Source organism: Spermophilus citellus (genome assembly GCF_964194105.1).
Source record: "Spermophilus citellus genome assembly, chromosome: 1".
In the NCBI taxonomy this organism is placed as follows: domain Eukaryota; kingdom Metazoa; phylum Chordata; class Mammalia; order Rodentia; family Sciuridae; genus Spermophilus; species Spermophilus citellus.
Window position 1 is genome coordinate 187,646,895 of NC_138182.1, and position 25,804 is coordinate 187,672,698.

Consider the following 25,804-nt stretch of genomic DNA (forward strand, 5'->3'; position numbering starts at 1 on the left):
AAATTGGGAAGGGGGAAACATTTTATTTGCACATGGTGATTTAATGTTGAATTCAAGTCATTTTCTCTTTGTGATTCCCATAGTATGTTTTAGACCAGTTTTCTCTTCAACATTAGGTCAGAAGTCATAATAAGATAGTGATTACAGACATCTTCTGTAACTGACTGTTAAAAATACTATATAAAGCACAATTTGTCAAGAAAAAAATGCTTGCCTCTGGTGAACAGTGATTAGACTTGGGTATGAAGATAATGTGTGGGGTACAGTTCTGCTTTTCAAACTCAGAGCTAATTACATGGAGGTATACCTCAGTTTAGTAGCACACTTCAGATTTGTGCATTTTTACATATGTGTACATTCAGTAAGGTTTTAATAAACTACTTTCAATTTGTTGAATAAGATTTTTTTTTTCTTTTCTTTTTTTTTTTTTTTTAGTTGCCCTCTCAATTTAGCAAGTTATGTCAGTGTAGTTAAATACAGTTATCTTCTTAATCAATGGCTTTGGATCTTGGCCATTTTCTACCCAAAACAAAAATGGAAAAAGGCTCTCATAAAAATATCCTTTAAGACTTGTGGAATTTCAACAGTGTCTTTTATTCTATACAGGACAGCACAATTATCTTTGTGCTGGAAGAAATGATTGTATCATTGATAAAATTCGAAGAAAAAACTGCCCTGCATGCCGCTATCGAAAATGTCTTCAAGCTGGAATGAACCTGGAAGGTAATATAAATTGCTAATTTTACTTAAGATATTAAGTAAGCACATATAATAATTTAGTGTATTCAGTGTATATATGTGCTTGACTAGCATTTTATTGCCCAGAAAACAGGAATTATTTCATGAATATATTATATTCTGATCAAATTTATTCACCAGCTCTTGTTACATATACTGATTTCAGTACAGCCAAGCTATACACTAAGAAAGGAAATTATGTAACAATGAAACTTACATAACTTGAAGCAACTTTACTTTTATATCTCTTAATTCCTTTTTTAAGCCTCAGCTATTCCCTAGGGTTGGAAATGTTTCTACACTAGATACATTTACATGTGCATTTTTCTTTTACCTTTTAAAAACACACCATTACTTGGAAATATTTGTCTTATTACAGCTCTGCAAGGAAAAAAAAAGAAAACTCAGGGTATTGGATGGGTTTTGTTTTTGTTTTTCAAGTAAAGAAACAAACTATAAGTTAGGATTGCTAACCCTAAGTTGTATAATTAACGTTGATTTCATCATTAAAAAACGTTCCTCTGAAAAGTGTTTGGAATTTTGCTATAGTTGAAATGGCAAGTTCTATGAATCTGTTGATCTAATAACTCATGTGTTGTTTGGTATTTGTTGTGACAGTAGTACTTTCATTCTATATGTATTCACCAACAAGGCAGTCACTAGACATAAAATGAATAAAAGTGCCTATATTCAACAAGTTTACCAATTATTTAAGTTTCAAAGTCAATCACAGAATAGCATGGCATACCACAAAATACCATAGGAGCAAGGAGAAGATGATCACCTAATTCTGTCCTTGAAAGTGTCCTGAAGAAATAACATTGAATTTTTAAGTCTAGAAGTTGAGTAGGAATTAAATGAAAAATAAGGGCAGAGACATGATCAGATTTGTTTTAGAAAGAATAATCTTGTATTGAGAGACCAATTAAATGACTATACTGTTAATCCAGATAAGAAGTGATTTTGGGATAAGACAGACTGATGGTGCTATCTAGCACACACTGTATGTTAACAAATATAAAGAGTCTAATTCCCTACACCACACACAAAGCTAAGTGTGACCAGGTTGTTTAAACTTGACTGCAGAGTGCTAATGTCAAATTAAGCATTGCTTTAAATAAAATGATAGTTACCCATTTTTCTTGGTGTACAAAAGCTACAAAGATTAAACATTCATGTAAAAGTTTACTTTCAGTGTCACAAGTATAGTTTATTTTTATTATAAAAACAAGTTATTACTCACTTTTTTTGATACCAGATCTCTGGCCAGATTTTAGATACTAGAGCTCTTGCCAGATTTCACCCAGTTTCATTTCGCTACACTCTAATCTACTAAGTAGATAGTATACTTGGACCATTTAAATATACACTTACCTCTCTCTTTAAAAAAAAAAAAAAAAAAAGGCTGGAGATGTGGCTCAAGTGGTAGCGCGCTCGCCTGCCATGCGTGCAGCCCGGGTTCGATCCTCAGCACCACATACAAACAAAGATGTTGTGTCCGCTGAAAACTAAAAAATAAATATTAAAATTTTCTCTCTCTCTCTCTAAATAAATAAATATGCACTTATAAGTTTGGTTTTTAGCAATGACCTAAATGTTTTCATCCAGCTATTTTATGTATAAAAATAAAAGCTTAAAGGACAAACAAACCCAAATAAAATTCTATCATTTCTATCATATCACTAACATGAGAACAACGGTTGCTTACTCAGTAACATTTTTAGGTACTCTCCTGAATGGATGTCAAGTTTAGGTATCTCAAGTTTTAAGCATATAATGCTTCCCTCAGGAATTTCTCCTATATCCTGAGTATAAGGAAATTCTTTATTCAAAAGAAATAAGATATAAAGTAATGATAATAGGAGGTGTCACATTTATCCTATTGCTCCTTCCTTTTACAAACAGCTAAATAATAATTTTATAGTGTCCTTTGCTCTTAACCTCACAAGAAGACAACCAAGACAGTGACTATCATAAAAGTACCATTTCAGCCATTTCCAGTCAGTCTGTTGTTGAAAAACTGGCAGAATTTTTTTTCTTGAATGAATAAAATTTAAGCATATAATTTAATCTGAGCAGCATTTTCTCAATACTATATTAGCAACCAACCAATAGTATGATTTTATAAATGGTTAATGTAAGATCTGAGTGGAGAGAAATTTACCTTTGTCAACTTCTTTCATGTGCCTTCCTCTACTCAAAGGAGAACCTCATGTCTAGGATAAATCTTACATCCATTTTTATGTAATACATGGTAAAAGAAAGTTCTAGTTGGTCATTTTATAACATACTAGATATCAGCTGGCACATGTGGTTGGTATTCTGATTCTATTTGTAGACAAAATGAAAGAAAAACTTAAAAAAATAAATGTTACCGGGGTTTATCCATGTGTGATTTTAGTGGGAAAGCCTCATTTTTGTTTTCAAGTAACCCCAATATACACAAATCTTCTATTCAGGTAAGTACATGTGTATGTCAGTAATGTTTGGCAGACTATAATACTTAAGAACAAAATAGATCAAGTCAGGTATTTCACACGTTTTCAGTCTTTAGAAATAGTCTCTTGTTCACCAGAGTGCTTCCTTCAGCCAAGCAATTTTAATGATAGGCCCCAGAGTAACTTGACATAAGCACTTAGCTCTCTCTCAGCCCAGTTCTCTCCATAAATGTAACATAGTACTATTTCAAGTGGCATGTTTGATACTGTTGCCCCATACCAAGTAAATCTCAAGATGTATTTTAAGGCAAACTTCTTCACTGCTTGAAGTTTTTGGCATTTAAATATACGTAAGTTTTTAAAATGGCGATCCTAAATGTCTTATGCACATTTCATTTTAAGATTGTAATCATTCCAAAGTATGGATTTATTTTTTATATAAACAGTCAAAAGGAACTTGCAGAAAATAGGCTTATGGCATTATAAGATTTTTTTTTACCTAATATTTAAGTATTAAGATTTCTTTACCTTTATTAAAGAGAAAGTAGCCTTATCACAGACTCACAAACATTTTTATATAGAGATTATATATTGTTAACTGCTGCTCTACTATATGTTCCAAAAGGTCAGAAGCTTGGATAAACTTTCATTAATGAAATTCCTTAAAATTAGTGATTGCTTAACTAAATTATTCAATTAACTCTTTGCTGAAGATATCTTGAAAATGTATTAGTATTACTTCTTGCTTTAGTCAATTCAATGTAACTTAGGTCCCTAGAACTTTTTGAGCTTTATTAAAAAACATCAGTTCTCACTTAGGACTATAGATAAGTAGTCAGAAATTAAACCAATTATATTCTGAATCATAGAAAATGATTTTTAAAAATCCTTCAGTTTGTCATTATCCTTTCTTCTTTGTTCTGATGTAGAGGGCAGAAATATGCATCCTAGACTACTTGAAGTTATGGTTAATTGAGACATTTACCAGGATTATTTCAGCATATTGATTTGGGACATCCATATTCTCTAAAACATCGTCAACAAATTACATTCTATAGTTTTGGATCTCGGTTTCTGTGAAATGCTTTTGGTTATTTAAAGGGTTTTCTTACATACAGGAGCTCTTCTTTTTTAAAATTTGCATCCTTCCTTTATAGAGTTATACTATCTGAATGTAAAGAATTAAAAACAGGGGCTGGGGATGTGGCTCAAGCAGTAACATGCTCGCCTGGCATGCACGGGGTGCTGGGTTTTATCCTCAGCACCACATAAAAATAAAGATGTTGTGTCCACCGAAAACTAAAAAATAAATATTAAAGAATTCTCTCTCTCTCAAAAAGAATTAAAAACATTCTCCTACAAATTGAGGTAATAAGGTGTCTCTTATGGAACCTAGGAACATATTTTACATATTTTTACTGAATTAGTTCTCACTACAAATTTGTAAGGTTTGTGAGGTAGGGGCTAATAGTTTCCTCTCCTGCAAAATGAGGATAAATAAAGACTAGGGAGTAACTTGTACAGAATACCCAGCTACAAAATGGCAGAACCAGGATTTAAGTCCAACATTCTGGTTTCATATTTGTACTCTTTATTACTATACCATACAGCACCTCCAAGAGCCTGGCAAACTAAATTAGAATAGAATGATCCTGCTTCTCTGTTTTGATATGTTAACTAAAAATTCTTAACTCTCTCAGTGCCCACATAACATTGTTCATTGTACATAACAGACTTTTTTTTTTCCTTTTCTAACATTGGACATTAAGATATAGTTCCTAGCACAGTATCTTGTCTTCCATAAACCATGTGTTTGGTCATTTTAAGGACAGAGGACCTAGTAATTATTTTAATTTGCATTTTTTTTTCACTTTGCAAAATATTTTGCATCCTGACAACTGAGGCAAGTTACATTTCCTCTTTCCTATAAATTACATTCTTTGTCCTTCCTTGGAGCCCTCAGTACTATCTCATAATTTTATAAGAGAATGTAATTCTTATTTAGTTATCTTATTAAAGTAACTTCAGGAGTATGAATAAGTTTACTAAAAATATCTATAGAATCCATGCTTGTTATTTGATTAGACTTTTTCAAACAATATATGTGATATGGATGGTTTACATTTATAGAGTTATCAGTATAAATCTTCCTTATTTTCTTTTAATTTCCCTATGTGTTTTAGTCTTAAGTAGTATCTATCATGTATATGGAAAAAGTCAATTTTTCTATTGTTAGATTAAATATCTGTCTTTCTACAAATAATACAACAATGTAGCTGGCTTTGTTAAATATACTGTCATAATTTTGGTTAATCCTAAAATACAGTGTCTTAGGTCCTTCCACAAATTTAGATCATTCTTTCAATTGATTATAAAAGTAATTTTCCTTGTATAATTTATATGAACTTTGAAAATGAGATAATTTACGGAAAAATCTACAGAAGTGGTTTGTTTAGGTTGTTTTAACAATGTTATAAGATTTATTCATTACAGTTATACAAAATGTCACTAGCTTACTTATAGGGAAAATTGGTATGGGAATGGGTGGGTAACTGGATCCTTCCAGGAAAAAAAATTTTTTTTCTCCTATGTCATTTTTTCATAAATGCTGAATAAATTATTTCTCCTCTTTCAGTCTTAATAGTTTCAGAAATTAAAGATACCTCTAAATAACCTTTGCAGCCCATATCTCCCTATAATTCATTTTTTGTTCAATACCCACAGCTCGAAAAACAAAGAAAAAAATAAAAGGAATTCAGCAAGCCACTACAGGAGTCTCACAAGACACTTCTGAAAATCCTGCTAACAAAACAATTGTTCCTGCAACATTACCACAACTCACACCTACCCTGGTGTCATTGCTGGAAGTCATTGAACCTGAGGTATTATATGCAGGATATGATAGCTCTGTTCCAGATTCGACTTGGAGGATCATGACCACACTCAACATGTTAGGTGGGCGCCAAGTGATTGCAGCAGTGAAGTGGGCAAAGGCAATACCAGGTAAGGTGCAAAGAATGACAGAACTACAGTATAAATCTTTATTTTCTTGAACAAAACCACTCTGGCTCTTTCTTGTCCTTCCTCCTTTATCTCATGGCATATCTTATTGCTCCTACTCAGTTCTAAGGACTAAAAAGCAGATGAGCGAGTAGGGTATCCACAATAAAACTTTCATACTGTTTCCAGCTTTTCAGATCTTAACCCAGAGCACAATTTTAGGTAGGATGGTATAATATAGAACTAGAGCTACAGGACCTACTCAAAATTCTTTTTACACTTATGTCTAATGGAATAAAATGTATACTGTTTCTAAGAATTCCATTTATTTCCCTTCAGGTTATTTGTAAGGTTTGTAATTATCAGATGTGTTGACTTTGTCAAAATGTACCAAAACAAAATGATTTTAACTTCACTAAATGAAATTAACTAATTGAATATAAATCTAATGTTTAAGATAATTTTAAAAGTTTCCCTTTAAAAAAAAAATTTCCCTATTAGAACTTTGCATGGAACAGGAGAAGTCAATGTTAGTGTCAACCCTAACTTTACAGATAGAGAGGAATTGACCATATGTTGGTCACACAATAGAAGAAAGATGACTAACCTAACCTCCTATCATCCCTGTTATATCAAGGGAGAAAGAAATGTGAAAATTGGAAAAAAATTTTAATTAAATCCATTGATTAATATTTGATGCCAGGACTCTTTAGCTTTCTGTTTCATAGTTTAATTCATGTTATTTAAAATATGCAAAACGTGACATAAATGAGCTACTTGGAAGTTTTCTTACATAGAATGCCATTAAAAAGTTCTAGGGCCAGGTGCAGTGGCACATGCCTGTAATCCTAACCATTTGGGAGGTTGAGGCAGGAGGATTACGAGTTCAAAGTCAGCCTCAGCAACTTAGCGAGGACCTAAGCAACTCCATGAGACCATTTCTCTAAATAAAATACAAAAAAGGGCTGGGGATGTGGCTCAGTGGTTAAGTGCCCCTGTACAAAAAAAAAAAAAAAAAAAGAAAGAAAGAAAGTTAGTTCTCAGGGCTTGGATTTTAATGATGATAAAAGCTAGCTGTATACACTTAGCTTTCATATCGTTTATCTGTTAAGGGTCTGACCTAAACAAGGCTAATTGACTTAATTGCTCTTAGGCAGTTCCTGGAGACATGATCTTTTTTTGGCAACTAGACTGTTGCCTAATACCTTTATTTCTCTTAATCCAGGATTCAGGAACTTACACCTGGATGACCAAATGACCCTCCTGCAGTACTCATGGATGTTTCTCATGGCATTTGCCCTGGGGTGGAGATCATACAGACAATCAAGTGCAAACTTGCTATGTTTTGCTCCTGATCTGATTATTAATGAGTAAGTTGTATATGAGTCATTTCCCCTGTATTCATTCATAGTCTATTTTTAACCAGATGATATTTTCCTATGAACTGCTATTGTAATAATTCAGGAGAGAATCAATCCTACCAGGTATCTAGGAACTGGGAAAACTTGAAGTAGAGTTGTTTATCAGTGCCTGCAGCACATCAAGCATAAAGTAGAAAACAACGTGCATGTGGCATTATTTCTGTATTGCTTTAATTACATATCCCTACTCCAGAGAAGAAAAGAAACATGGGGAAACTCATGTGAATTCAGTAGGGGACAACTAAAAGGTGAGGACATCTCTGGCTGAAGGATGTGAGGTATGGACCCAGACACAAGAGGTCTCTTTGGACAGCAAGACTCACTCAATGACTATGGCTTACAAAGAAAACAGGAACAAGTTACTGGGTTTTTGTCTTAGGTGTTTACTAAGGGAGGACCAGTCAAGCCTTAAGATTTTTTAATCAACTATTTTCTTATCCTATGGGTCTGTATTTGTGAAATACTTCAGATATATATTCCCCTTTACTTAACTGCTGTTTTTTCCTCATTAGTTTCCCTACTGCAAAGTATCCTTCATTGTGTTGACTGTTTTCTTCCTTAAGCACAGTTCTGATCACATCATATATATTCCAATATACAGACGTTTTCAATACCACCTAACTGATAATCCAGTGCATACTCTATATGGTTTCAAGTTTTTGAGAACTTGGCCTCACTTTCTTTCCCATTGTTTTTCACACATTCTGTTTCCAATCAGCTAATCCACATTTCAAACATACCATCAGCTCATGGTGTTTTATCACCAAATATGACCTCTCTCTTACACATCTCCTCTGTCTCACTTTCTACTTTGTATTGCTACTTTTTGTGCCCGTAGTTTATCTCTTTTATCAGAATGTAAATGAGGAGTTCCTACACACACACACACACACACACACACACACACACACGCACAGTCTGATAAGATTAAAATGGAGTTTATGTGAAAAAAGATGAGAGTTTTATTGTGAACTATGGATGCTGTTAAGACTTCCTCCCCCAAATTAATGAAATCTTAAACCACATTAGTATAGTAATTAGTCCCACTGTGCTCTATTTGAGAAAATCCATCATTAGTTGTTTGAGAACTGACATATTAAGAATATGTCCAGAGTGGCAAGGAGTTTGATTGCATAACATGGAATGAATATGAGATGTTTACAGAGAAGAAGAAAGGAGACTTGAGAGCATGGAGGACAGCTTAGAGAGATATGTATATGAAAATATAATAAGTATTCACTGTTGGGTTTGCCAGGTACAAAAATAATAGATAGGAATGAAAGAAAATTATCTATTTTAAATGTTTTAGTAGAAACTAGGTGATCTGATCCCCAGATCATTTTAATAAGAGATTCTTAGGCACAGTGCTAGAAGCCAGAGATAATAGGGTAACCCTAGATCTAGGACACCTCTTCCTTATACTACTACTAGGTAAATCTAAGGCCTTATGCCTCACAGGATAAATGAAAATTATATACAGTGAGATTTCAGGTTTCTCTGCTACTAGGATAGCTGCATAGAAACTAGGCCAAAAATTATAGCCAAACACTTTAAGTTAATACTTTATTTTCCAGCACTGATTCATCCAATGGTATTTGAGTATTTACCAAGTTCCAGGCACTATTAGGGGAATGATGGATATAATAGTGAATAAAATAGATGAGAATCCTGCTAATAACATTCTGATATGGGAATTCAAATAAATATTCAAATTTATTCCAGAGCCATGATTCCATAGTGTGAGAAGAAGGTAGGAGACAGGGAAGATATTAGAGCAGAGGGCATTCAAGCCCACAAAGAACCTTGAAACAAGCTTGACAGGCATGAGAAACTGAGAGGACACTAAGTATAAGGTATGAGTTTAGAGAAGTGAACAGTGACAAAAATCTTGTAGGTCTTAAAATAGAGTTTAGGTTTTATTCTAGGACCAAGCAACAGCCAGAATGGATTTGAGGGGAACAACAAATATTCATATTCCTAATAAGGTACCTAGTTTGTGACTACAGCAAAGAACAAGAAAATAAGATTGATCTTCAGTTATTTATGTTAGTGCAAGAGACAAAGATAACCATCAAATACATAGAATAATTTCAGAATTTGACTGTGATAGAGATTTTACTATAGAGAAGTCCATTTTAGATAGATTAGGCTAAGACACAAAGGAGAAGAACCAGGCTTTATAATAAGAAGCAACATGATTAGGCATGTGAAATACATATGCTATATTCAACTAATTGCTTTGTATTCTAAGAAGGGCCATATCTTAGTCCTCAGCTAGTAGCTCTACCACAGATTCACAGACGTACTCTCAGTATGGGTATCAGAGAAAGAAGTCACCTTGACACTCTCTTGCCAAAAAGAGGATTATTCAAACCATCACATCACAGTGTAAGAATATTAGTTGTTTGGTTCAATTTTAAATTAACTGGTAAATATATTTAGCTTTTATGAAAAGTCAGAACATTGTTACTTAGTTCAGAATCCAGCCATGTTTTTTAAAGTATCATGCCGATAGTGTTTACAGGCACTTTCTAATAATCAGTTTGAAGTCATTTAATTGGAATTAAAACCATGAAGAGATTTATATAAAACACCAACATTTTCACTTTCATTTGTAAAACTAAAGTAACCTAGTTCAGAGTTTTTATTTTTAGGGCATTCCAATTTGGATTTAAGTAGTCATAGACCCATACAATTCCTGACATAAAGTGGAAATTACTTCCCAAGAAATTTACTTTAGTTTCATGTTCATGTTCATTGTAGAATATGGAAGAGAACTTTTCAGAGATTTTTAACGAGTTGTTAAAGGATTATTTTTACTCACTGTTCAGCTACTATTCTTGTGTTCTTATGCTGCATGTATTAGATAGACAGGCCTCACTCTCTTTTCTTCATTGTATTTTCATACAACTCTGGTGTCTCCCAACAGGCAGATTTAGAGTGTAAGAAAGGATGCATTCAAGTTCTGACCCTATATATATAGTCTTTCATGGTTGTTCTTAGGTCATAATGTTGTGAAAAATGTATGTATATATGTACATTTTTTTCACAGCCAACAGGAATGCCTTTTCTACTTCCTTTACTAAAATTTTGTTGACATTCTGTTATATGAGTAATCTAACCATGAATAAGAAAGTAAAAGGGAATAAAGACAGCTCTTAGGAAAATAGCTTTATTAGGGGATTGGTAAGAAGCTTTAAATTTGAAGAACCATGAAATATCACTTTGGCAGCATACAATTCATGCCGCAGTCTTGGCTGGGCACAGAATCACGAGCCACTCAAGCAGGAACAAAACTTTATTTTGAAAAAGCCGCCAACACTCTCAGCGCCAGCAAGCCAAAACCGGTCCTCCCACGCGGGCGTCTGACCGGAACCGCGAGTCCCCCTGAACCGGGGGTCCCCCGGACCTCCCCCGGAATTCCCTCCTACTATCCTTCCCCAACCAATGGGAACTCTCCATGAGTCCCATAACATGAATCCCGTAGCAGGCCAAGGTGAACAGCGGGAGTCCAATTTCCATATGAATGTAAATCTTAACATAATCATCTCAGTGGCTAGCTGGCGTCACTTTACAACCAAAGGTGCCATACATCGTATATTTGCTTGTGGCTCCTAGCAAATTCATGTCTAATTTATTTCATTATACAAAGAAATAAAGTATATCTTCAGTAGAGAAAAATAATTACCTTATTTCTTTCTGTTAAGCCCAAGATCACTCTCTAATAGAAATGTAAAAAACATTCAGATAGAGCCCTAAAATCCAGAGTATACAAAGAACTTAAAAAATTAGACAATAAGATAACAAATAACCCAATCAACAAATGGGCCAAGGACCTGAACAGACACTTCTCAGAGGAGGACATACAATCAATTAATAAGTACATGAAAAAATCCTCACCATCTCTAGCAGTCAGAGAAATGCAAATCAAAACCACCCTAAGATACCATCTCACTCCAGTAAGATTGGCAGCCATTATGAAGTCCAACAACAACAAGTGCTGGAGAGGATGCTGGGAAAAGGGTACACTTGTCCATTGTTGGTGGGACTGCAAATTGGTGCAGCCAATTTGGAAAGCAGTATGGAGATTTCTTGGAAAGCTGGGAATGGAACCACCATTTGACCCAGCTATTCCCCTTCTCGGTCTATTCCCTAAAGACCTAATAAGAGCATGCTACAGGGACACTGCTACATCAATGTTCATAGCAGCACAATTCACGATAGCAAGATTGTGGAACCAACCTAGATGCCCTTCAATAGATGAATGGATAAAAAAAAACTGTGGCATTTATACACAATGGAGTATTACTCTGCATTAAAAAATGACAAAAATCATAGAATTTGGAGGGAAATGGATGGCATTAGAGCAGATTATGCTAAGTGAAGCTAGCCAATCCTTAAAAAACAAATGCCAAATGACTGCTTTGATATAAGGGGAGTAACCAAGGACAGGGTAGAGACGAAGAGCTTGAGAAGAAGATTAACATTAAACAGGGATGAGAGGTGGGAGGGAAAGGGAGTGAGAAGGGAAATCGCATGGAAATGGAAGGTGATCCTCAGGGTTTTACAAAATTACATATAAGAGGAAATGAGGGGTAAGAGAAGAATAATACAAGTGGAAGAAATGATTTACAGTAGAGGGGGTAGAGAGAGAAATGGGGAGGGGAGGGGAGAGCAGGGGAGGGGGGATAGTAGAGAATAGGATAGACAGCAGAATACATCAGACACTAGAATGGCAATATGTAAATCAATGGAAGTGTAACTGATGTGATACAGCAATCTGTATACGGGGTAAAAATGGGAGTTCATAACCCACTTGAATCAAACTGTGAAATATGATATATTAAGAACTATGTAATGTTTTGAACGACCAACAATAAAAAAAAAGAAATGTAAAAAACAAAATTTCTTAAAGTATTTTAAATGTCATGAACTAGGCACAGCTTCACGTTCTTAGTGTCATTTCAAAAGTCAGGAAATCTTAGATCTATTTGAAAATCATAGATGTGACAGTGACTGTTGAGAATCATAATCAAGAGTTGATTTGATACTGTGAGTTAAAAAGATTTGTGGTATCAGAAAGTCTAGTCTCTGCCTAACTATAAACAATGTCACATATCTGTCTTTAGAAAGTAATGCTGTGAAAAACACCCTATGATTTTTAAGATCTACAACTGTTTTCTAACTGGCTATATTCAAGTGTTAATCCTTGATTTTAACTGAGAAACTGCTAATAAATTCTAAAGTAAATAATGCAATACATGACAATGCATGATAAAATAATGTCTCCAATGTAAAATTAACTTATTCAGTAGTCTCTTTACTCTAGAACATGAAACAACTTTTAAGTTCTGGTTTCCTAAGGAATTAGCACTAATGGCAATAGTTATGTTGTCATTTATGTGTTTATAATTTTGTAAAACAAATGAAATAGTACTGTTTTGGAACTAGCACTATTTCTTTCTAACACTCAAACACTCGTATTTGTTTCTCACAGACAGAGAATGACTCTGCCCTGCATGTATGACCAATGTAAACATATGCTATATGTTTCCTCTGAGTTACAAAGGCTTCAGGTATCTTATGAAGAGTATCTCTGTATGAAAACCTTACTGCTTCTCTCTTCAGGTTGGTAGAATATATACACTTCTAAAATTTACTTCTAAATATGTCAAAAGCATGAAACATGAAAATCTAGAAACAAAGGTTTTTAATGAATTGCTAATAGCTATACTATGTTCTGCTACGTAGATGATTTTCATAAATGTAAAAATTCTTAAGGGATATTCAGTGATACCGAGACTGTTAAGACAAAATAGGTACAAAATAAATAGTTATATAAGCTGCACAGGGATCACTGTTGATCAGAATTTCTGCAGACTGCTTTCTTCCTTCCTTTGATCTTAGATAACATCAGTATATGGGACATGGAGAAAGAAAGCCAACAATGCTTTCATTTCTCTATTGCACTGTTACTTGTAAATACAAAATAAATATTAGCAAGTATATTAATTTACAGAAGAAAAAGATACATCCTAGAAAAGATATTACTGCAGACTAGAACAGGATTGCTGGACAGAACTACTCTGTCTTTTGAAAATAGCATCTAGACTTTATTTTTTTTAAAAACTTAAAAGTTTGATAAGGATGCTGACATTTAAACTTATTACTTTGAACTAGCAAAGATGTTTAATAAATCCAGAAAACTTTAAAAATCATTTTGTCTATTAGTACTTTATGTGGCAATTTTCAATAAGTAATAAAAGGAAGGTCTAGCCACATTTAAGATAAAGAACCAGTATCCAAAATATACAAAAAAATTCAAAAAATGGGCCAAGGACCTTAACAGGCACCTCACTAAAGAAGATATGATAGATATTAAAAGGTCTTAATCTAATTAAGATATAATAAAGAAAACAAATATGGCAAATAGCATATGAAAATATCTGCTACCCATTATTTATCTTCAAGGAAATTAAATTAAAATAAATAAGATACAAATGGTGAAGAGAATATGGAACAACAAGAACTGTCATTCATTGCTAGTGGGAATGCAAAATAGTATAGCCATTTTGGAAGACAGTTTGGTGATGTCTTACAAAACTAAACTCTTACCACATGATCTAGCAATTACAACCCTCAGTATTTACCCAAAGGAGTTGAAAACGTATGTTCACAAAAAAACAACCACATGGATATTTAATACAGCTTTATTACTAATTGCAAAAACTTGCAAGTGACTAAGATGCCCTTCATTAGGTGAATGAAAAAACTGGTACATCCAGTCACTGGAAACATTATTCAGCACTTAAAAAGACAGAGGAACCTGAAATGTACATTACTAAGTTAAAAAAGCAAGTGTAAAAAGGCTACATACTGTATGATTCCAACTATGTGACATTCTGTAAAAAGTAAAACTATGAAAAAATTAAAACCAGGAGTTAGGAGGAAGGTAGGGATGAACAGGAAGAACTCAAGATTTCCAAGGCAATGAAAATTCTCCGTGTGATACTATAGTGTTGGATACGTGTCTTTATACAAAATATAAAGCCACAAATCCACAAAACACCCAACACCCAGAGTGAACCCAAATGTAAACTGTGGGTGATGATATGCCAATGTAGGTTCATTAACTACATGACAAATATACCCCTCTCATAGGAGGATGGTGATAGTGGGGAGAACAGGGAATATATGGGAAATCTCTGTACCTAATTTTTCTATGAACTTAAAACAACTCTTAAGCCTTTTATAAAAAGGAGGTCTTTGAACCAGTTAGAATTGTAAACTTTAGGCCATTTCATTAAAAATCACATATGAGATTAATGTTTATAAAACATCAAGGTAATGGCTGAATACCTTTTTTAATATACCAATGAGCAAATATGTAATTACTATTAAATTCTTCATTCCATTTTTGGCAACTCATAGTTGCCAAAAAAACTTGTTGCACATGATATCTAACCATTTCCAAAGCACACAGTCTAAATTCTTTCATAGTATCTTTGCAAGGAACATTAATATTTCAACCAAGGAAGAATATGTTCCATAACCTCGTGTTTAAAAAAAAAAAAAAAACTACAAGATCATTGCTAGAGAAGGTTACCTTTAACAGTATACTTGCTAAAGAAACAACTTGAGTGAACAGTTACATAAAGTTCTGAGCATGATTTTGATAGATACAAGGTATAGTTCAATGTCTGGATACTAGCAATTTTAAAAAGTAATGGTCTAAATTTTATACATATCAAACTCACTGAGCTTTTTGATATTTTTTATGTATATCATAGGTCCCTTTACCATATAATATAGACTTTTATTCTGTTAGGTACCTAATTCTAGTATTCTAATTTTCCACTACAATGCTGGGCTTAAGAACTAAGTAAAGATAGAAATTCAAAAGGTAAGGTTTACTCTGAAGCATTCTCTTTAAGGATATTTTTAGAACCTTGTAAATTAGTACATTTAACACATTTAAAGACAATGATTGGAAATATAAGTGAAACTGTCAAAGCAAAAGGTGGGTCGAAAGCAGATTAGACTCCTGAACAACATATATAGCTAAAGAAATCATCCAAAATACAACTTTTTAAAGTGTACATGTTTGTATTACATATACAAGAAAACTGCAACAAAGTTATAACATACATCCTGAAAGTCCATGTATAGATAGATGGATAAATAGATAGATGGATAGATGGATGTGGGTGGGTCCAGAGAATTGAGGTCACAGGGCAAACCACCACCTCAGATCTGGAGAAACAGGCAAATTTAGAAACTCAGCTCTTAACCAAGGTCAGTTTACTAGGAACAGAGCCACTAGAGCTAGCAAAATGATAGGAAGACTACAGTAATTTTGATGAACTACTAGAGGCTGAATGAGGACTAAATTGAGAGTTCAAAGCTCCTGGGAATCTAGTCTTACGGGATTTCCCAACAGTGGGGTTTTATTTTCAGAAACTCTACCAGTTCTTCATGGTTAAAATGAGAGAAAATTTCCTTTGTTTTTTTTTGTTGTTGTTGTTGTTGTTGTTGTTTTGTTTTTTTTTGTTGTTAGTAGGAAGAGGAAAAGTAAACATCTGGAAATATCTAGAGAGTGTTCTCCATAACCAAGGCCTACCCTTTGAGAAAACAACTTTATCAGGGCCTGAAGAAAAAGGCAAATGAAGGATTCCAGTCCCTTCTAGCCTTCCTTTCTCTTGTAGGAGGGGAGGGGGGTGGAAAAAGGTTAAGAAACATTTTTGAAAGGTACAGCCCAGGCATTCAAGCCAAGTTGCAGAAGAGAGTGAGATTTAATTTTAAGTATTTTTAAACCTTTTCCCTCCTCAACATCTTATAACCACCATATCAACAAGGCTTCAGTATAACAGTGGATTGAAACTGAGAGTTTCAGAACAAGCTATTTAAGAAGTTAAAAAGAATCTTCAGGGACCTGGGGGATGGGGCGGGGTGTAAAACAAGGGAACTGAAACGCTAGCACCTACAACAAACAGTAAATACAGGTCAGCTCCTACTCAGATTAATACAAAATTAATTCCAAAATTAAGGACAGAAGCCAAAATATATCCAGGAAATGCAGAGACAAAATAAAAAGCAACACATTTACGCCTTAATATATCCTACACTGAAACTGCAGAGAAATAACAGAAAAAAAATCAGCTTATTTATGACTTAAATCAGACTTCTCATCAGAAAGCCTACAAGCAAAAAGAGAGTTAAATAAAATAATTAAAGTGCTTTAAAACACACAAAAAACTCCTAACCTAGTATAAGGTATCCAGCAAAATTAACCATCAGAAGCAAATAAGAAATAAAGACTTTCTCAGACAAAAATCAAAGGAATTATTCACCTATTTTACATAAAGTGTCAAAAGCCGTTCCTAAGAAGAAAGGAAAAATGTCAGGAACATGGATTTACATAGGGAAGGAAGAGCATGAGACAAAGAATAAATGAAGGTAAAATAACATTTTTTTTCTTAGTTGGTAACTTCAAAGTAATAATAATGTACTGGGTGACTGAAGCAGATGAATAAGTGAAATGAACAACAGCAGAGTTATGTGGATTAGGAAAGAGAATTGGGAACCCTCTGTTAAGAGGTACCTGCATTGCACCGGGCGTGGTGGAACATACCTGTAATCCCAGCAGCTCAGGAGGCTGAGACAGGAGGATCACAAATTCAAAGCCAGCCTAAGCAACAGGGTGGTGCTAAGCAACTCAGCAAGATTCTATCTCTAAATAAAATACAAAATAGGGCTGAGGAATGTGGCTCTGGTGAGTGCTCCTGAATGCAATCCCAGTACTCCCCACCCCCAAAAAGATGTACCTGCATTACAATCTATAAAGTGGTATAGATTGAAAAAAGGGACATAAGTTTATTGTAAATACATACTGCAAACTCTAGGGAAACCACTAAAAACAAAAGGAGTAATAGTTGATATGCTAAGAGAGAAGAGTAAATGAAAGCATGAAATGCTCAATGAAAACAAGGTAGGAAAAAAAGACAAGATAAAAAGGAAAACAAAAAAAAAAAGTATTATGACTAGAATAGTTACCAACATCATAGATGTTAATCCAGCTATATTATCACTTTAAATTTAAATGGTCTAAATACATCAGTGTTCTTTTTTTTAAATTATTTTTCAGAACATTTATTTATTTTTAAATAAAATAACTAATGTAATATCTTTAGGTGTTAAAAATGGAACTAAAATACACAATAACTTCATATAAGCTCAAAGAGTAATTTGATAAGTTAAGAAATGAGTGTTTAAATTTCAAGGAGGACAACTAGAATATGCAGATTACCAAACCATTATGGGCAAAAGAGGAATGGGGTAACAAAAAACAAAAGAATGAAAGATAGGAGAAAAAAGGCACATCATAAGGTAGTGCAAATAAATATAAATGTATCAATAATTTCATTATTTGTAGAAATGGACTAAATGCTCCAAGCTTAACTGAAAGACTGAATTTTTAAAATAATCCAACTTTATTATGATATTTACAGCAATATGTAAATAAACATAAAGGCTGAAGTGAAAGAATATACTCTATGTATAGTGCAAGAGATGTCAAACTTTAAAGGGCAAGTTGGTAAACATTTTCAGCTTTGCAGTCTGTCACAGCTGTTCAGCTCTGCCCTTATGGCATGACCACAATCACTGACAACACAGTACTTAAACAGAAGTATGAAGAGTACATAATATTTCCAAGAATTCCTAAAATTCAGAAATCTTCCTTTATATTAAACATTCAGCTTTTCTTAAATTTCTGCCACCGAATCCTATATTTCTCCCTAGCAATTGTTAACACAGAACCAGTGATCCTAGGAGCACATAAGTTGAAAAATAAAACAATTTATAAACATCTTTCTGTGAGTTGTGACCATGACTAGTCCTCTGTTTATTGCCCTTACTAGCACTAATTTTTGAGGATTAATATACTACAAATTATTTTTATTCCAATTTTACAATCCAGATTCCATGTTTTAAGTACATAAAGAAAGGCAGATAACCTGCTCCCTACTAAGACTTATCTATAGGCTACAATAAAAATCATTTTCTTTTTTATCAACTCAGAATGCTTAGACACTGAAAAATATAATCTAATTTTTAAGTTCTAATTAACTGGTAATATTGCAGATGTTCTAAGATATAACTGGTGGAATAAATCAGTTAAAGAATAACCATTATTGAAGCCATCTGTCGCAAAACCAGAATTTTGTGCAGGACAGCCAAAGTTAACTGGTCACTGTATTATTTTGTCGTCAAAACAATATTTGATTACCCCCAAAACAATATTTGATGACCCCCATTTTGTAAGTTAGAAACCCAAGGTTAAGACCTCCAATTCTCTAATCATATATTCTATCTTGGTTATAGTCTCATAATCCTTGGAAAATGCATCCATTTTAGAATGCATTTAGAAAATGCAAACCATGATGTTAAATGTCCAGTTTGGTATATGAAAAGTTATATCAAGGAAATTCTTGAATTAACTGCATCTTAACTTTTTAGTTCCTAAAGAAGGTTTGAAGAGCCAAGAACTGTTTGATGAAATCAGAATGACCTACATCAAAGAGCTAGGAAAAGCCATTGTCAAAAGGGAAGGAAACTCCAGTCAGAACTGGCAACGGTTTTATCAACTGACAAAACTTTTGGACTCCATGCATGAAGTAAGTATCAAACAATAAAGTCAACTATAACAATAATTCTGTGGAACATAAGTATGTTTGATTAATGTATATAGTTTTACACATTAATCCATTTCAACCCCAGTTTGTAGATTTTGGTGATGTTTTGAGTTCAATTTGTGAACTTTGATTTTGCATACTTTTTACCTAAGTCCAATTATGAAATGTTATTTTAATCTTATATTTTAAAAAATCACCACGCTGTAACAGACTTTAACAGCACTGTTTTAAAAGGTGAAATTCCATTTTTATATGAATGAGCTATTAAATTAGGAAAATATGACTTCTATATATTTATGATACTGCAGTTCATCATAAAATACTTAATTCCATATAATTCTACATATAATTTAAGGAATTTAAAAAGCCTTTAGTACTTAAATATTTATTTTACTTCACTAAACTTCTTTTCACCTGTAGAATTCCAGTACAGATTCATATACTTCGGGTCAGATATTAAAAAATAAAAAAAGACCAGTGAGTGTGAAATGTTCACTTTTAAAGCCTAATCATTATTTTCTTTCAGGTGGTTGAAAATCTCCTGAACTATTGCTTCCAAACATTTTTGGATAAGACCATGAGTATTGAATTCCCAGAGATGTTAGCTGAAATCATCACCAATCAGATACCAAAATATTCAAATGGAAATATCAAAAAACTTCTCTTTCATCAAAAGTGACTGCCTTACTAAGAAAGGTTGCCTTAAAGAAAGTTGAATTTATAGCTTTTCTTGTACAAATTACCAGTCTGTCCTGTAGATGTTTTGTTGTTTGTTTTTTTCATTTTTGTTTTTTTTTTGTTTTTGTCGGTTTTCTTTTTTTCCTTATAAATACGCACTACATGTGGTTTATAGAGGGCCAAGACTTGGCAACAGAAGCAGTTGAGTCATCACTTTTTAAGTGATGGAAAGTAGACAGTCAAATTTACCAGGTGGTATATCCCAGAAATTAGAAACAATAATGTAAGGGCAATCTCTACTGTCAGAAAAGGATGGCACCTAAACCACCAGTGCCCAAAGTCCCTGTGATGAACTTCATGCTCATACTTTTCAGTTGGCTGGATAAATTTCTAGACTTTTTGTTGATGTATTTCCCCATGTATAGTTAGGATAGCATTTTTGATTTATGCATGGAAACCTGAAAAAAGTTTACAAGTGTATATCAGAAAAGGGAAGTTGTGCCTTTTATAGCTATTACTGTCTAGTTTTAACAATTTCCTTTATAGTCAGTAAACTATGCTTGCTCATTTTTTTCTTACATAATTTTTGTATTCAAGTTATTGTACAGCTGTTTAAGATGGGCAGCTAGTTCATAGCTTTCCTAAATAAACTCTAAACATTAATCTTCTGTGTGAAAATGGGTTGGTGCTTCTAACCTGATGGCACTTAGCTATCAGAAGACCACAAAAATTGACTCAAATCTCCAGTATTCTTGTCAAAAAAAGCTCATATTTTGTATATATCTGCTTCAGTGGAGAACTATATAGGTTGTGAAAATTAACCGTCCTAACTGGTATAGAGCACCTAAGTCCAGTGACCTACTGGGTAAACTGTGGATGATGGCTGCAAAAGACTAATTTTAAAAAGTAATAACTACCAAGAGGCCCTCTTTGTACTTTATGCCCTATCTCTGCAATGGTTAGGTGGCAAGAAAATTGATAATCTAATTCTTTTTCGGGACCTTTTGTAGTAGTTTGAATAACTTCTTAAAAGTTATAATTTCCAGATAACAGTTGTAACACAGCTAAGAGATTTTTAATCAGACCAAGTAATTTTCTCTCATTAAACTTTACCCAAAAACTTAATCTCCAGTATGGCAAAAGTGGCTAGATACCCATTTTCACATTCCCATCTGTCACCAATTGGTCTATCTTTCCTGGTAATACAGGAAAGCTCAGCTACTGATTTTTGTGATTTAGAACTGAATGTCAGATTATCAATGTTTGTATAATTTCACATCCCTACGTGTGCCATAGAATTTAACACAAGTCTTGTGAATTTCTTCACTGTTGAGAATCGTCATTTTAAACAAAACAGAAGCTGTAGTAGCCCTTTCTGTGTGCACCTTACCAACTTTATGTAAACTCAAAACATAACATATTTACTAAGCCACAAGAAATCTGATTTCTATTCAAGGTGGCCAAATTATTTGTGTAATAGAAAACTGAAAATCTAATATTAAAAATATGAAACTTCTAATATATTTTTATATTTAGTTATAGTTTCAGATATATATCATATTGGTATTCACTAATCTGGGAAGGGAAGGGCTACTGCAGCTTTACATGCAATTTATTAAAATGATTGTACAATAGCTTGTATAGTGTAAAATAAGAATGATTTTTAGATGAGATTGTTTTATCACGACATGTTATATATTTTTTGTAGGGGTCAAAGAAATGTTGATGGATAACCTATATGATTTATAGTGTGTACAAGCATTCATACAGGCAGCAGTGGTCTCAGACACCAAACAGATTTGATCTAGGGGAAGGAGATGAAAACTGGCCCCATGTTCAAGTGAAGGTGGGTGAGGCTCTGACCCAATCAGATCACAGAGGGAAGTAATCCTTGGCCTCCCATTCTGACCACCCTTCTCATTCCAACAGTGAGTCTGTCAGGGCAGGTTTGGTTTACTAAATCTCTTTGCACTGAAGTATGTAAGCAGGGGACAGAAAGGTGGTGCTTACATACTTAACAGGCACCATCTAAATAACAGGGTTACTTTCACATACAGCCTCTCCAACAGGTTCATAAAACCAGAGGCTTTAGAAGTTTGGCAATAATATGCACAGAGGTACCAGCAATATGTAAATAGGGCAAAATCTCTAGGATACCAATAATACACTAATTCCTTTCTACCCTACAACAAGAGTTCATTTCTAAGTAGAATGAGGAACATGTTTATGTTTTCTTTGAATGCTTTTGAATGTTGTTTGTTATTTTCAGTATTTTAAAGAAACTATTTAATAAAAAATGTAATCCTTTGCTTTTTGAATGCTCTCTAAAAGGGAATGTTCCTTTAGTAATGAATTAAATTGATCTCAAAGTTCTTAAGATATGGTTTGTAACCCAACTGGATGTGAAATTTATGGTGCCTAAGAAATACCACTTGAATATTATCAATGACAGTGTTAAGTTTCAAAAAGAGATTCTCAAAAGTAGATTATTATTCATTTATAGTATGTTATGGTTAAAACCAGAAAGCACATCACACATTAATCCTACTTCAGTCATAATCACTTTGGCTTTCAAAAAAACAGAGCTCAGAATTTTAAAAAACAGAATACGTGCACTTTATTGTCAACAAAAAGCCAACTGATATTCATAAAACAAGTATAAAAGGCTTTACATTAAATGGAAAAAGAAGTTATGCTCTTAAAATACATGAGAAAGAAGAATTATCTGAATTTTAAGCATAATAGACTTAAGTGAAAAGAAGAATGCTGTTTGAAAGCAGCTTCATTTTCTACAGCGTGTCATTTTCGCCATCTGTAACTATTAAGGTTTATAGTGACTTTCAGTAAGAGTCCATGGCATGCCTAGATGACTCATAACAAATCCTGAAAAATACTTTTAATTACTGGTAGAAAAAAGTGATCCTCTCAGTGTTTTTTAGGCATTACTGTGGGATACTATACAATCAGAACTGAGGAGAAGGACTTGAACCTTGGGGATAGATACACACACACACACACACACACACCCATCTGTGTAAAATTGGGGAAGGGTAGCCTGAAGGAGCTCACCTGCCTTCTCTTGGGGGGGGGGAGGGTAACTTCACCACTCCAAAAGGAGAACTAGCATGATTGGTTAGTGTCTTCAAAGAGCATAATAATGAACACAGGATAAGACTCTGGGCAAGCACATAAAAGAAAGCCTCACTTCAGAATTTGGGAGGGCGGGGACAATGAGGGAGAGAAAGGGGAGGGGAGGAACAATTCCAATTTTACTTAAGTCTTATTTTAGTTCCCTTTTAAATATATTTTAAAAACTACATATCCGTGAAATGAACAATATTTTTATACTTTGATTTGTCAAAATCCAATAATCATGGTAGCCATCAGTGAGATTTTTTATCTTGGTTGGTCACCCCAACAAATGTAGCTGTAGATGAATGTGTTTTTATGTGCCTGGTTTCAGTGAGGGAAGAGGAAATAAAAGTGTATGGAAACACTTCAAACCACTTTAGATAGAAGTTTTATTTTCCAGACTATTTTCAATTAACCTGGTCTAAGGATTAGTGACTAGGTTTTCAGGAAAGGATTAGCTTCTCTCTAGAAAATGTCTGAAAGAAGGATTTTATTTTCTGATGAAAGGCTGTATGAAAATACCCTCCTAAAATAACTTGCTTAACTACATATAGATTCAAGTGTGTCAATATTCTATTTTGTATATTAAACAAATGCTATATAATGGGGACAAATCTATATTATACTGTGTATGGCATTATTAAGAAGCTTTTTCATTATTTTTTATCACAGTAATTTTAAAATGTGTAAAAATTAAAACCAGTGACTCCTGTTTAAAAATAAAAGTTGTAGTTTTCTATTCATGCTGAATAATAATCTGTAGTTTAAAAAATGTCTTTTTACCTATGCAGTGAAATGTCAGACTGTAATATTTTGTGTGGAAATGTTTAACTTTTATTTTTCATTTAAATTCGCTGTTCTGGTATTATCAAACCACACATTTGTACTGAATTGGCAGTAAATGTTAGTTAGCCATTTACAGCAATGCCAAATATGGAGAAACATCATAATAAAGAAAATCTGCTTTTTATCATGTGACTCCCACCATGCTTTTGTAGAACTCCAATTTTCCTATTTTCTCCCCTCTTTGTTCTACTGAAGGTCGTTACCACTTCAGGAACAGTGAGATAATAAAGTGGATATGTAAATGTCAATGTGGCAATGTATGCATGTGAATACAACAAATTCAAAATGAGCTGTAGCCTAGGACCCAAAGATTATTGCATTCATTCCTCAAATGGTATGGCCTATTACTGCAAAAAGTACTAAAGGAAGGAAAAACTGACTTCTGAGGTTACTCCAAATGTGTCTATAATGAAAGATAACTTTTTACACAAACAAATATCTAATCAAAATTCTTAGTTTAAAATCCACTCTTTCTCTAAGAAGAAGGAATAAATGCCTAATAAATGTAGCAGTGTTGTGCAATACAGAACATAGAGGCTGGAGGGAGAGGACCCAGCGGTTCTATATAATCTATTCTGTATCTACTAAAACATACTATGTTCATGCCTTATGAAATTTTTTCCTATGAATACTTTTTTCCACAAGAGACTAATCATTAAGAAAAAAGTATTATGATTTTAAAAACCAAATGTGCCTTATCCATCATATGTGCAATGAGCATTTGCTATATGACTACAATATAAAAATATGAAGTAAAAGAACACAGAGTTATTCTTCCTGATTCCAAAGATTACTATAAAATCACAATACAACAGCTGTACTAGTGTAAAAACAGACAAATAGATCAATGGAACAGAATTCAAAGGGGCCATAAATCATACCTTAATGAATTTAAAAGAATGGAAATTATATTCTGTCTTCTCTCAAACCAAAACAAAATTAAACTAGAAGTCAGTAACAAAAAAGCTATGCAATCAAAAAACGTGGTGATTGAACAATCTTTAAAAATACATGGATCAAAAAAAATCTGGAGAAATTTTGAAATATTTTGAGCTACATGAAAATGGACATGCAAATATCAAAATTTGTGGGTCACAGAAGAAACAGTACTTAGGAAATTTATAGCATAAAATGCATGTATTGGTAAGATTTAAAGATCTTAAAATCAATATCTAGGCATCCATCTTAGGAAATAAGGAAAAAACAAAATAAGCAGAGGTCAAGAACTAACAAAAATTGGAGAATCTGAAAGGGAAATCAATCAATAAAATGGAAAATGAAATCATTAGGAAAAATTTCTAAAACCTAAAGTTGGTTCTACACACAAAAAAATCAGAATTAATAAGCCTATAGCCAGGCTAAGTAAAAAAGTCACAAATTACTATTATTAGAAATGTCAGAGGAAACATTACTACAGATCTCATGGACATTAAATAGATAATCAGGTATATGAACCACTCTATATCTACAAAGTTGATAATAAAGATGAATTGAACCAATTATTTGAAAGATAAAACATGCCAAAACTCACATTAAAAGACAACCTGAATAGGTTTTTATTTATTAAAGAAATTGAATCAATATCTTCCAAAATAGAAAGCACTATGCTCAGATGGATTCACTGGTTAATTCTTCCAAAATTTAAGACAGAAATTATTTCAAATCTCTGCAATCTCTACCATAGGATGTAATAAAAAGGAACACTTTTCCACTTATTCCAAGAAGCCAACATCACCCTAATAACAAAACCATATAAAGACATTATAAGAAAAAATGCATACCAATATCATGAATGCAGAGACAAAATTCTCAACAAAATATTGGTAAACCAAACCCCCAAAAATAATTACACAACATA

The 25,804-nt window shown here is 33.3% G+C and overlaps 1 protein-coding gene across 5 annotated transcripts in view; it reads left to right on the forward strand.

Moving 5' to 3' along the window:
• The window catches only part of NR3C1 (nuclear receptor subfamily 3 group C member 1), a 99,660-nt gene extending 75,587 nt beyond the window's left edge, over positions 1–24,073 (forward strand). For all 5 annotated transcript variants that reach the window (XM_081294909.1, XM_081294911.1, XM_081294908.1 and 2 more), the window contains exons 4-9: positions 607–723; positions 5,901–6,179; positions 7,402–7,546; positions 13,095–13,225; positions 19,115–19,272; positions 19,817–24,073. In XM_081294909.1, the coding sequence (XP_081151035.1) occupies positions 607–723; positions 5,901–6,179; positions 7,402–7,546; positions 13,095–13,225; positions 19,115–19,272; positions 19,817–19,969 (983 nt within the window). In that variant the 3' untranslated portion in view covers positions 19,970–24,073. The remainder of the gene's footprint in view (positions 1–606; positions 724–5,900; positions 6,180–7,401; positions 7,547–13,094; positions 13,226–19,114; positions 19,273–19,816) is intronic.
• The last annotated feature ends 1,731 nt before the right edge of the window (positions 24,074–25,804 follow it).